This window comes from Larus michahellis, unplaced genomic scaffold (genome assembly GCF_964199755.1).
Source record: "Larus michahellis unplaced genomic scaffold, bLarMic1.1 SCAFFOLD_583, whole genome shotgun sequence".
Lineage (NCBI taxonomy): Eukaryota > Metazoa > Chordata > Aves > Charadriiformes > Laridae > Larus > Larus michahellis.
In genome coordinates this window covers 1-13,738 of record NW_027436141.1, presented here as the reverse complement: position 1 = coordinate 13,738, position 13,738 = coordinate 1, and the positions used below count along the sequence as shown (strand labels likewise).

General features: G+C 60.7%; 1 protein-coding gene across 1 annotated transcript; it reads left to right on the top strand.

Moving 5' to 3' along the window:
* The first annotated feature begins 597 nt into the window (after nt 1-597).
* SF1 (splicing factor 1) lies at nt 598-10,958 on the top strand. The gene is made up of 10 exons (XM_074571687.1): nt 598-1,348; nt 2,289-2,414; nt 4,316-4,391; nt 6,177-6,329; nt 6,433-6,522; nt 7,892-8,075; nt 8,184-8,299; nt 8,413-8,520; nt 8,747-8,921; nt 10,804-10,958. Exons 1-10 carry the CDS (start codon nt 658-660, stop codon nt 10,819-10,821), a joined length of 1,737 nt encoding a protein of 578 aa, XP_074427788.1. The 5' UTR covers nt 598-657; the 3' UTR covers nt 10,822-10,958.
* Nucleotides 10,959-13,738: the final 2,780 nt, after the last annotated feature.

Sequence of the window (13,738 nt, the reverse complement as noted above, 5' to 3'; positions counted from 1 at the left end):
TGGGGTCCCGGGGGGGGATTTTGGGGTGAATTTGGAGGTTTTTGGGTCGGGGCGGGAGGGGGGGGGGGGGTTAGGCCTGGGCTCCCATGATCCTCTGCGGCCGAACTCCCGCGATGCTTCGCGGCGAGCTTTTGGCGGGCGGCTGCGGGCCCGCCCCCTCCCCCCCCCCGGCCTCCGCCAATCAGGCGTCGGCTTTCCCTGCGCGACGGCGCATCCCGCCAATCAGGCGGCGCCCAGCCGGCCGCCCAATGAAAGGCGAGGCAGGCGCTGACGTCACGGCCGGCCGGCACGGGGTCTCCCGACGCCCTCGCGCGGGGCGCGGGGCGGGGCGGCGCGCAGCCAATAGCGGCGCTCCCCTCGGGCCGGCCCCGCCCTCCGCCGCCCCGCCCAATCGGCGCTCGCCCCCCTCCCCCGCCCGGCGCTTGAGCGACGTCCCTCCCCACCAATCCCCTTCCCCGCCGCCTCCACGCCCGTCCCCGCCCCTTACTCCCGCCCCTCGCCCAATCCCCGCCGCCGCCGCGCTGACGGGCAGCACCGCCAACCAATCAGCCGGCGGGGAGGCTTTGACGGACGCTCCTGCCCGCCAATAGGCGCCGGGCGCGGGTCGGCGGCGGCGGTGGAAGGTTCGCGAAGGCCGGGCGGCTGAGGGGAGGCTCTATGGCGACCGGGGCGAACGCCACGCCGCTGGGCAAGCTCCACCCGCCCCCGCCGCCGGGCAAACCCGGCTTCCCGTTGCCGCCTCCCCCCGGCCTCGTCCTTCCCGGGCCACCTCCGCCGCCACCTCCGCCTCCTCCGGCCGCCTCCCAGGCCCCGGCCGCTTTGCTGGGCCCCATGGCGGCCGCCGCCTACCCCTTCGCCGCCCTCCCGCCGCCGCCGCCGCCGCCCCCCCCGCCGCCGCCGCCGCCTCAGCCCCAGCCCCAGCAGCAGCCGCCGCCTCCGCCGCCGCCGCCGCCTCCTCAGCCCCAGCAGCAGCCGCAGCCTCAAGCGGCCGCCGCCGCCCCCCAGCAGCAGCAGCAGCAACAGCAAGGCGGGGGGCCCCCTTCGGCCGCCCCCCCGCAGCAGCCGCCGGCCCCCGGAGCCGCCGCCTACGGGCAGTTCCGCTTCCCTTCGCCGCCCACCGGCCACGACCCGCCGGCCGCCCCGGCCCCGCCGGCCGCTGCCCCCCAACAACAACAACAGCAGCAGCCGGGACCCCCCCAGCCATCGCCGGCCGCCGGCCCGGCCCAGCAGCGCCCTGAGGAGAGCGGGCCCGGCGGGGGGGGAGGAGGAGGAGGAGGAGGCGGCGGCGTTGGGCAGAATGAAGCGGGAGGAAGAGCGGCCGGCGGCCATAAGGCCTCCAGGAGGTCAGGTACGTGTCGGGGGGGGCGGGGGGGGGAGTTGGGAGGGGGCTATGGGGGGCAGGGGGGGTTGGGGGGGCAGGAGGTAAAGGGGGATTATGGGGGGGGGTCGGGAAAGGGGGGACCGAGGGGGGGGGATTGTGGGGGGAGGTCCAGGAGGAAAGGGGGAGGGGGGCAGGGGGTCTATGGGGGGGGCCAGGAGGAAGGGGGAGCCTATGGGGGGGTCTAAGACCACCCCGAAGGCCCCCGGGGCCCCCCAAACCCCCCCACCCGAGGGCTGAGGGACTCCCCCAACCCCCTCCTTGGGGCCGAGGGACCCCCCCCAAACACCCCACCCCCCTCCCGGGGCTGAGGGACCCCCACCGAAAGCCCCCTCGGGGCTGAGGCACCCCCGGGACCTCCCCAAACCCCTCTTTGGGGCCGAGGGACCCCCCCCAAACACCACCACCCCCCCCGGGGCTGAGGGAGCCCCCGAAAGCCCCCGGGGCCCCCCCGAAAGCCCCCGGGGACCCCCCAAACACCCCCCCCCGGGGCTGAGGGACGCTCCGAAAGCCCCCGGGGCCCCCCCAAACACCCCCCCCGGGGCTGGGGGATGCTCCGAAAGCCCCCGTGGCCCCCCTAAACCCCTCCCCCGGAGGCTGAGGGACCCCCGGGGCCCCCCCAAACCCCCCCTTGGGGGCCGAGGGACCCCCCGAAAGCTTCCGGAGCCCCCCTAAACCCCCCCGCCCGGGGGCCGAGGGGCCCCCCGAAACCCCTCTTTGGGGCCGAGGGACCCCCCCCAACCCCCCCGTCCCCTCCCGGGGCTGAGGGACCCCCCCGACCCCCCGCCGCCGGCCGCCATTTTGTGGCCCCGGCCCCTCAGCGCCCCCCCCCGCCTGGCAAAGCCCCGTCCCCAACAAAACCCCCCTCGCGTCGGAGTTGCCCCCAAAAAGTGCGGTTTTTTGCCCGCAGATTTCCCGCGGAAGCGGAAACGGAGCCGCTGGAACCAGGATTCGCTGGATCAGAAGACGGTGATCCCGGGAATGCCGACCGTCATCCCCCCCGGCCTCACCCGCGAGCAGGAGCGCGCCTACATCGGTAACGCACCGCCTTTTTGGGGCAAAAACACCCGGGTTTGGGGCTGGGGGCGCCGGGCCGGCTTGAGACCCACCCCAAGGGGACCAAAATCAGGGAGTTGGGGCCCAATTTGAGCCCTGAGTGGGGGGGGGAATGTTCCCTTCCCCCCCCCCCCCCATCACCGCTTTCCTTCCTAATTAACCGACGCGCTGACGAAGGCGCGGGTGATAATAATCAGATTTTTTTTTTTTTAACCATAACGTGCTTTTTTTGGGTAGGAATGTGGTGTTTTAGGTAATAATGTCGGGAGTTTTGGAAATAACCTGCTTTTTTTTTCACGTGATAACGTTTTGGTTTTTTTTTTCCCACGAGTTTGGGTAATAACATTTGGTTTGGGTAATAACGTGCACTTTTGAGTAACAATGTTATGTTTTCTTGGTAAAAACGGGGGCTTTTAAGGTAATAGTATCTATTTCTGAGGTAACAATGTCTTATTTGAGCGTAATAATGTTGCATTCTGGTAATAACGTGCACTTTTTTGGTAATAATGTATGTTTCTCAGGTAATAATGTGCTTTTTTGGGGTAATAACGTGCTTTTTGGGGAAATAATGTGTGGTTTTGGTAATAACCTGCTCCTTTGAGTAACAACGCTTGGCTTTTGGGTGATAATATTTCAGTGTTTGCATAAAAAGATGCGGAGGTGGAATAATAACGTGCATTTATTGGTAATAATATTTGTGGTTTTGGTAAAAACGTCTGGTTTTGGTAATAATGTTTCTTCCTTTTTGTAGTAATGTTTAGCTTTGTAGCAACAATGACAGATTTTAGGGTGACAATGTCTATTTTAGGTAATAATATCTGTTTTTATTTCATAGTAGTGCTGATTCTAGGGTAGCAATGTCTAATTTTGGTCACAATACCTGCTTTTTATTCATAACGATGTCTGATTTTAGGGCAATAATGTCTATTTTCAGTAACAATGCTTGTGTTTTCGTAATAATGCCTGATTTTAGGGTGATAATTTGTTTTTCCTGCTAGAAATGCCTGATTTTTTTGGTAGTAATGTGTTTTTCCTGGTAAAAATGCCTGATTTTGGGGGAATAATTTGCTTTTCCTAGTAGAAATACCTAATTTTAGGGTAATAATGTGTTTTTCCTGGTAGAAATGCTGAATTTTGGGGTAATAATGTGTTTTTCCTGGTAAAAATGCCTGATTTTTTGGAAATAATTCACTTTTTTCCTGGTGCAATTGCCTGATTTTTAGGGTAATAATGAGTTTTTCCTGGTAAAAATGCCTGATTTTTTGTTAATAATGTGTCTTTTCTGCTAGCAATGCCTAATTTTTTGTTAATAATTTGTTTTTGCTGGTAGAAATGCCTAACTTTTAGGGTGATAACGTGTTTTTCCTGGTAAAAATGTCAAGTTTTTTGCTAATAATTTACTTTTCCTGATAGAACTGCCTAATTTTTAAGGTAATAATGTCTTTCTCCTGGTAAAAACGCTTAAATTTTAGGGTAATGATGTGTTTTTCCTGGTAGAAAAGTCGAATTGTTAGGCTAATAACGTGTTTTTCCTGGTAAAAAGGCCTAATTTTTGGTAATAATTCGCTTTTCTTGGTAGAAACGTCTAATTTTTTGGTAACGTTTTGCTTTTCCTGCTAGAAATGCCTAACTTTTAGGGTAACACTGTGCTTTTCCTGCTAGAAATGCCTCGTATTTTTTTGGTAATAATCTGTTTTTCCTGCTATAGAAAAACCTGCCTTGTAGGGTAATGTGTGCTTTTTTTTTAATTTTTTTTTTTTCTTTTGGGGTAGGAATGTCTGATTTTGACAATAATAATGTCTTTTTTTTTTTTTTTTTTTTTTTTTGGTAACTCTGTCTTTTTTCCCACCCTTTTTTCTGTCCTAACCGGGTTTCTTCCAGTGCAACTGCAGATCGAAGACCTGACTCGCAAACTGCGCACGGGAGACCTGGGCATCCCCCCTAACCCTGAGGACAGGTTGGGACCTTCCCCCCCAGTACACTCCGCTCCCGCTCCCCTCTTTTGGGGCGGTTTCTGTGCTTTCCATCATCCTTGGCGTTAGGCGGAGAGTTTGCCCCCTTCAGGACTTCCGCGGGGGGGGGGGGGGGGGCCGGGGCTGAAGCCACACCGTTCCGCCCCGCAGGGCAAAGGGGCCGCCTTCCCTAACCCCGCTAATTAGCCCCGGCGGATTAATGAGCTTGACGAGCTCCGGGAGCTTAACAAGGGCCGGGGCTTTGCCTTCCGCCCCCCTCCTGCAGCGGGACGGGGGGGGGAAAAGTGCCCCATCTGGGGCTTTTTTCCCCCCAAATCCGCAGCGGGGGCTCCCCCCCGGCATCGCGTTGCCCCCGGTTTTCCCTCGTTTCACCCCGATTTGGTTCAAATCGTCTGTGCGGGGGGGGGGGACGGACACAAATTTTTTTCTTCCCCTCCCCCCCCCCCCCCCCGCCCCCCAAAAGGTCAAATTCCACCTCCGTCCCCTTCCCCTCGCCTTTTTTTTTTACCAATTTCCACCCAGTTTTTGCCCGGCGGGGCGGAACGGGGGTCCTTCACCCCCCAGCGGCCAGGGGTGGTGGTGGGGGAAACTAATGACTTTGCCGGCTAACGAGCCGCCGCTAACGAAGCGGGGGTGCAGGGGGGTTATCAGCCGCCCGGCGCCGAGGTTTTGGGGGGAAATCCAAGAAAATCAGCAATAACCCTGACTTGCTCCTCCGCAGCGCGCCAGGGCCGAGCGCATCGTTAACGAACCTTGGGGGGGGCGGGGGGGGGGAAACGTCGTTAGCGCTAATTACCGGCGGACGCCTGCGTGTGCGGCGGCGGGAGCGGTGTTATTAATTAATAATTAACGAGCGGTGATTAGCTTGACCTTTCGTTTCCGCGTGTCGACAGTTGCCTTTAGGCCGCGAGGACGGTTGGCGCCAACTTGGTTTTTAATCCCAAAAAGTTTCTTTCTCGCCCCAAAATCGGGTGCAGGTTTCCGAGTGCCGCCCGGGATGATTTTTTTGGATGATCCGCGTAATCTCTTCCCTTCTTGCAGCCTCAACCTAAATTTTGCAATTTTGGGGAGGGGAGGGGAGAAAAAAAAACAAAAAAACAAAAACACAAAAAAAACAAAAAAAAAACCACAAACCGAGGTCCGTATTTAACCAAAACTTCAAGAATTGTGATTTTTTTTTTTTTTTATTTGTCCTTAATCGATGATTATTCTGATAATTTTTTTTTTTTCCACCCTAATCCTGATTTTTCCCACACGGCTCTGCTAAACCCGCCTTGACTCTTCCCTCCGTAGCGTTACCAGCCAAAAAAAAAAACCCCAAGAGCTTCCCCCCCCCAAAAAACCAACCAAAAAACAACCAAAAACCGCCAAAAACCGGAAGCTTTTCCTCTTAAAAAAAAAAGACAGAAACGGGCAAAAACGAGGCCTAGAAAAAAACGGGGGGGGGGGCGGGGAGGAGAAACGGGCAAAACCGCCACTTTTGCCCAAAAAAAAAAAAAAAAAAAAAAAAAAAGATAGAAAAGGGCCCAAAGGCAGGCTGGTTTTGGGGCGGCGGGGGCCCTTAATTGGTGGCTAATTAGTGCCCCCCCCCCCCTTAATTACCCCCCCTCAGGGGAAGGGGGGGGGGCAGCGTCCTGGTTGTAGCTGTGAGTTGGGGGGGAGGGGTGGGGACGGGGATTTTGGGGGGGGTGGGGGCGTGGGGGTGACCCCCCCCGTCCCGTCCCCCCGTCCCCGTTCCCCCCCCCACCCCACCCCCTCCTCGTTCCCAGGTCCCCCTCCCCGGAGCCCATTTACAACAGCGAGGGCAAGCGCCTCAACACCCGGGAATTCCGCACCCGGAAGAAGCTGGAGGAGGAGAGACACAACCTCATCACCGAGATGGTGGCCCTCAACCCCGACTTCAAACCCCCCGCCGACTACAAGTGAGGGGGACACACACGCACACACACGCGCGCGTGCTTTTTGGGGTGAATTTTAGCCGTTTTGGGGCTTTTCTCCGGGTTTTAATGCCTGTTTTTCTCCCAGGCCGCCGGCGACGCGGGTGAGCGACAAGGTGATGATCCCGCAGGACGAGTACCCCGAGATCAACTTCGTGGGGCTCCTCATCGGCCCCAGGTGCGTCCGTGACACCCCCCCTCCAAAAACATATGGGGGGGACTCCCCCTAATGAGCCCGGGCTGCTAACGAGGAGGCCGCGTGCTTAACGAAGCTGGGGCGTTGCTGGCTCTTCCCCCACTGTGCAACTTGGGGGAGGACGCAGCAATTTGAGGGGGTGACAGCCCCCCAAGTGTCACCCCAGAAATGGGGGGGGGGGGGGGGGCGCTCCTAACGATGCTGGGTGCTTAATGAGAGTGGGGTGTTAACGAGGCTGGGCTGCTAATGATGCCAGGGTCCCACTGTGGGTGCCCCAGTGGGTCAGTGGGGTGTCCCCCCACCCAATTTGGGGGGGTAACCCCCTTCCCCTCCTCCTGATGGGGTTGTGCCCCGCCTTAGCGTCCCTTAAAATATTTGGTGGGGGCTCTTAATGAGGCTGGGCTCTTAATGAGGCCGGGCTGCTAACGATGCGGGGGTCCCACCGTGTTCTGAGGTCCCACTGTGGGTGCCCCAGTGGGTCAGTGGGGTGTCCCCCCACCCACTTTGGGGGGGTAACCCCCTTCCCCTCCCCCTGATGGGGTTGTGCCCCCCCCCAGCATCCCCTAAAATATTTGGGGGGGCTCTTAATGAGACCGGGCTCTTAATGAGGCCGGGCTGCTAACGATGCCGGGGTCCCACTGTGTTCTGTGGTCCCACATTGGGTGCTCTGGTGGGTCTGTGGGGTGTCCCCCCACCCAATTTGGGGGGGTAACCCCCTTCCCCTCCCCCGATGGGGTTGTGCCCCCCCCTCAGCATCCCCTAAAATATTTGGGGGGGCTCTTAACGAGACTGGGCTCTTAATGAGGCCGGGCTGCTAACGATGCCGGGGTCCTGCTGTGTTCTGGGGTCTCACTGTGGGTGCCCCAGTGGGTCAGTGGGGTGTCCCCCCACCCAATTTGGGGGGGTAACCCCCTTCCCCTCCCCCGATGGGGTTGTGCCCCCCCCTCAGCATCCCCTAAAATATTTGGGGGGGCTCTTAACGAGACTGGGCTCTTAATGAGGCTGGGCTGCTAACGATGCTTGGGTGCTGCTGTGTTCCCATCTCCCCACTGTGGGTGTCCCAGTGGGTCAGTGGGGTGTCCCCCCACCTAATTTTGGGGGGGTAACCCCCTTCCCCACCCCCTGCTGGGGTTGTGCCCCCCCCTCAGCGTCACCTAAAATATTTGGGGGGGCTCTTAATGAGGCTGGGCTCTTAATGAGGCCGGGCTGCTAACGATGCCGGGGTGCCCCCCTGTTCTAAGCTCTCCCCATCCGTGGGGTCCCGTGTTGGGTGTCCCGGCAGGTCCGTGGGGTGTCCCCCCCCCCGCCACAATTCCAGTTGTGTGACCCCCCCCCCCTTTCCCCGGCGCAGGGGGAACACGCTGAAGAACATCGAGAAGGAGTGTAACGCCAAGATCATGATCCGGGGCAAGGGCTCGGTGAAGGAGGGGAAGGTGGGGCGCAAGGACGGGCAGATGCTGCCGGGGGAGGACGAGCCCCTCCACGCCCTGGTCACCGCCAACACCATGGAAAACGTCAAGAAAGCCGTGGAACAGGTCCGGGGGAGGGGGGGGGAAAAGGGGGGCGGTCCCCGGGGGGGTGGGCAGCTTTTTAACCCTTTTTTTAACACCCTTCCCCCCCTTCCTTAAAAAATTACCCCTTAGATCCGGAATATCCTGAAACAAGGCATCGAGACGCCCGAGGACCAGAACGACCTGCGGAAGATGCAGCTGCGGGAGTTGGCGCGACTCAACGGCACCCTGCGGGAGGACGATAACAGGTCCGGCCCCCCCCTCCCAAAATCCCCTCGTTTCCACCCCGAAAATAACACGCAAAAACCCCTGGAATGACCCCTCCTAAAAATAATAATACTTCCGTGCCTCCTCCCGCCAGGATTCTGCGGCCGTGGCAGAGCACCGAGACCCGCAGCATCACCAACACCACCGTCTGCACCAAATGCGGCGGGGCCGGCCACATCGCTTCCGACTGCAAATTTGCCAGGTAAAAACCCCCGGAAATCACCCCAAAAAATCATCAGAAATTTCCTACCGCCCCCCCGGCACCCTGCGTGGGGGGTGCAGGGCGCTCTCCTTCTCCCTCGCTCCTCAAAAGGGGAACGGCTGGGGGGGGGGGGGGGGAGCGTGTTCCCCTCCTCGTTTTGGGGTGTTGCCCCCCTCCCCCCCCCTCAAATTCACCTTTTTTGTCCCCCCCCCACTCCCCCCCCCAGGCCCGGGGACCCGCAGTCGGCGCAGGACAAGGCGCGGATGGATAAGGAATACCTGTCGCTGATGGCGGAGCTGGGAGAAGCCCCCGTCTCCGTCAGCTCCAACGCGGCCCACAACAACAGCCCCCTCTCCTCCAGCCACCGCGCCGCCAACCAGGCCAGCAGCCAGCCCCCCCCCGTGAGTCACCCCCCCCCACACCCCGAAAATAACCCCCCAGCCCCACTGCTCCTCCCTGCGCACCCCCAGACCCCGCTCTGCCCCCCAAGGGCTTCAGTTGCCCCCCAGATCCCCCCACAAAGGGCTCGATTCCGACCCCAAAACTGCTCGGTTCTGCCCATGGAGTGCTCGAATTTCTCCCCAAAATCCCCCCCCCCAAAGGGCTCGAATCGCCCCAATCTGCCCCCAAAGTGCTCGTGTCCCCCCCCCAAAGTGCTCGATTCTGCCCCTGAATCCCCCCAAAGTGCCTGAGGCTGCCCCCAAAGTGCTCGAATTTGCCCCCAAATCTGCCCACAAAACTGCTCGATTCTCCCCCCAAAGTGCTCGAATTTCCCCCCAAAAGGGCTCGAATTGCCCCAATCTGCCCCACAAGTGCTCGATTTTTGCCCCCAAATCCCCCCCAAAGTGCCTGAATCTGCCCCCAAAGTGCTACAATTTGCCCCAAAATCCCCCCCAAAGGGCTGGAATCTGCCCCCAAAACTGCTCGAATTTCTCCCCAAAATCCCCCCCCAAAAGGGCTCGAATCGCCCAAATCTGCCCCCAAAGTGCTCGAATTTGCCCCAAAATCTCCCCCAAAGTGCTCGAATTTCCCCCCAAATCCCCCCCCAAAGGGCTGGAATCCGCCCCCAAAACTGCTCGGATCTGCCCCCAAAGTGCTCGAATTTCTCCCCAAAATCCCCCCCCAAAAGGGCTCGAATCGCCCCAATCTGCCCCCCAAGTGCTCGATTCTGCCCCCAAAGTGCTCGAATTTGCCCCAAAATCTCCCCCAAAGTGCCTGAATCTGCCCCCAAAATGGTCAAATTTGCCCCCAAATCCCCCCCAAAGGGCTGGAATCTGCCCCCAAAGCTCAAATTAATCCCCAAAATCCCCCCCCAAAAGGGCTCGAATCGCCCCAATCTGCCCCCCAAGTGCTCGATTCTGCCCCCAAAGTGCTCGATTCTGCCCCTGAATCCCCCCAAAGTGCTCGAATTTGCCCCCAAATCCCCCCCCAAAGGGCTGGAATCCCCCCCAAATCCCCCCGAGTGCCCCACTTTCCCCCCAATTCACCCCAAAGCCCCCCATTTGCCCCCACCTCCCACTTCTCTCCCCCCAAGTGCCCCAATTTCAACCCAAATCCCCCCCAATTGCCCCCCCCACCCCCCCATTGCCCCAAACTCACCCTAACCCCCCCCTTTCCCTCTGATTCGCCCCAAAACGCCCTGATTTCAACCCAAACCACTCGAAAAGCCCGAACCCCCCCGTCCTCCTCGCGAATCCCCCCCCGCGTCCCAATTTCCCCCCAAATTGCCCCAAAACCCCTGAACTGCCCCCCATAAACCCCCCCACTCCGACTGCCCAAAGGCCCCCCCCCAAATTGCCCCCAAATCCCCATCTCTTCCCCCCACAACATCCCCATTTCCCTCCCAACCCCCCCGATTCCTCCCAGACCCCCCCCAAATTTCCCAGTTCCCCCCACAACTGGCTGTGCCCCCCCGAGCCGCCCCCCTGAACTGCCCCCCATAACCCCCCCCTCCAATTGCCCCCGCACCCCCCAAATTGCCCCAAATCCCGATCTCTCCCCCCAATGCCCCCGTTTCCATCTGAACCCCCCCAATTCCTCCCAGACCCCCCCCAAATTTCCCAGTTGCCCCCCCAGAGCCGCCCCCCCTGAACTCCCCCCCATAACCCCCCCCTCCAATTGCCCCCGCACCCCCCAAATTGCCCCAAATCCCCATCTCTCCCCCCACCCCCAACACCCCCCTTTCCCTCCGAGCCCCCCCCCGATCCCTCCCCGCCCCCCCAGTTTCCCAGTTCCCCCAGTTTGCCCCCCTAACTGGCTGTGCCCCCCCCCGCTTTCCCGCAGAGCCGCCCCCCTGGATGAACTCCAGCCCCTCGGAGAACCGTCCTTACCACGGGCTGCACGGGGGGCCGGGGGGGCCCCACAGCTTCCCCCACCCCATGGCCGGCATGGGGGGGGGCCACGGCGGGGGGCACCCCCTCCAGCACAACCCCAACGGGCCCCCCCCCTGGATGCAGCCCCACCACCCCCCCATGGGGCAGGGCCCCCACCCCCCGCCCACCCGGGGCCCCACCACATGGGTAAGGACAATCCTGGGCGGGGGGGTGAAAAAGGGGGGGTTTGGGGGGTGGGGGTTGGGGTGAAAAAAGGGGGTTTTTGGGGTGGGGGAGGTTGGGGTGAAAAAGGGGGATTTTGGGAGGGGTTAAAAGTGGGGTTGGGGGTGAAAAAGGGGGATTTTGGGGGGTTAAAAAGGGGGGTTTGGGGTGAAAAAGGGGGATTTTGGGGGGTTAAAAAGGGGGGGGTTGGGGTGAAAAAGGGGGATTTTGGGGGGTTAAAAAGGGGGGGTTGGGGTGAAAAAGGGGGATTTTAGGGGTGGGGGGTTAAAAAGGGGGTTTTGGGGTGAGAAAGGGGGGTTTTAGGGGTGGGGGGGTTAAAAGGGGGTTTTGGGCTGAAAAAGGGGGGATTTAGGGGTAAAAAGGGGGTTTTGGGGTGAGAAAGGGGGGTTTTAGGGGTGGGGGGTTAAAGGGGGGGTTGGGGTGAGAAAAGGGGATTTTAGGGGGGTTAAAAAGGGGGGTTGGGGTGAAAAAGGGGATTTTAGGGGTGGGGGGGTTAAAGGGGGGTTGGGGTGAAAAGGGGGGATTTAGGGGTTAAAAGGGGGTTTTGGGGTGAGAAAGGGGGTTTTGGGGGTTAGGGGGTTGTGGTTGAAAAGGGGGGTTTTGGGTGGGGGGTTAAGGGGGGTTTTAGGGGTGGGGGGTTTAAAGGGGGGTTTCAGGGTGAAAATGGTATTTTTGGGGCTAAAAGGGGGTTTTGGGGGGTGAAAATGGAGCTTTTTGGGGTGAAAAGGGGTTTTGGGGCTGAAAAGAGGATTTGTTTTGTTAAAAGGGGTTATTTGAATTTTGGGCTTGAAAAAGGGGTTTTGGGGGGTGAAAAAGGGGGTTTTGGTGGAAAGAAGGTTTTGGGGGGGGGGTAAAAAAAGGGGTTTTTAGGGGTGAAAAAGGGCTTTTTTGGGGTAAAAACCATTATTTTTTGGCGGGGGGGTGTCTTGTCCTCTCAAGACCTGGAGCTGGGAATGTTTTGGGGAGGGGGTGAGGGATTGGGGGGGGGGGGGAATGTCTGGGGATTTGGGGGGTGGGGGGGGTGCGCGTGAGGATTTTTGGGGTGCAAAAAGGTATTTTAGTGTGTGTGTGTGTGTGTGTGTCCCCCCGGCCTTCTCCAGGTAACGGTCTCGCTCCCCGCTCGGAAGCTGAGCTGTGATTTTGAGGGGGGGGGAGTGGAGGATTTGGGGGGGGGGGTATTTTTGGGGTGTGGGGGGGTTATTTTTGGGGTGAAAAGGGGGGTTTTGGTGCTGTCCCCCCCCCTCGCTAAGGCGACGGTCTCTCATTCCCTCAAGATCAGTACCTGGGAAATGCGCCGGTGGGCTCTGGGGTCTATCGCCTGCACCAGGGAAAAGGTGGAGATGGAGCCCCCCCCCCCCCCCCCCCCCCCCCCCCCCAAAAAATACACACCCCCCCATCAAAAATACCCCCCAACCCCCCCTTAATGCCCCCCAGCCCCCTCCCCTACCCCTCTTGCCCCCCAGAGAGCCCCAAAGCCCCCCCCGGGGCACCGCCAAAACCCCCTCAGTGATCCCTCCTGTTGCCCCCCGCCCGACCCCCCCCTTATTGCCCCCGCCCGACCCCCCCCTTATTGCCCCCCCCGACATCTCTATTGCCCCCCAACCCACTCCCCCGCATGGCTCTGTGGCCCCCCCCGACCCCCCCTTATTGCCCCCCAACCCGCCCCCCCCCCCCATGGCTCTATGGCCCCCCCCAACCCTCCCCCTTAGCCCCCCCCAGCCCCCCTTATAGCCCCCCTAAAACCCTCCAACCCCCCCCATCCCCCTATTGCCCCTGTAGCCCCCCCCCCCCCCCAAACACCCTTATTGCCCCCCCCGCCCCCCCCCCCCAGCATCCCCAGACCTCCCCAACCCCCCCCGGAATCCCCTGTTGCCCCCCAGCCCCCCCCAAAACCCTCCAACCCCCCCAGACCCCTGTAGCCCCCCCAAAACCCTCCAAGCCCCCCCGCCAGCCCCTCCCCAGTATCCCTGACCCCCCTATTGCCCCCCCAGACACCCTTAGAGCCCCCCCCAAAACCCTCCAACCCCCCCAGACCCCTGTAGCCCCCCCAAAACCCTCCAAGCCCCCCCGGCCCCTCCCCAGTATCCCTGACCCCCTTAGAGCCCCCCCAAAACCCTCCAAGTCCCCCCCAAAACCCTCCAACCCCACCCCAACCCCCTTATTGCCCCCCCAGACCCCCCCTAATGCCCTGTGCCCCCCCCCCCCACAGGTATGATGCCGCCGCCGCTGGGTATGCTGCCCCCGCCGCCCCCCCCGCCCGGTGGGCAGCCGCCCCCCCCCTCCGGCCCACTCCCCCCGTGGCAGCAGCAGCCCCCGCCGCCCCCCAGCAGCAGCAGCACCCCCTTGCCCTGGCAGCAAAGTGAGTGGGGGGGGGGCAAGATTTGGGGGGGGGGCACGGGGAGGTTGGGGGGGGGCAAGATTTGGGGGGGCACGGGGAGGTTGGGGGGGGCAATACTGGGGGGGGGCACGTCGGTTTGGGGGGAAGCGCCTGGGTTTGGGGCACCCTGGGGGGGAGGGTTGGTCTTTTCGGGGACCCCCCCCTCTCCGTGCCCAAGAAAGGGGGTGTCGTGTCGTGTCGTCCCCCCCCCCCCCCCCACCTGAAATTAAAACACCCCCTTGTCAAATTAAAGCACCCCCCCCTAATTAACCCACAGCCATTAATT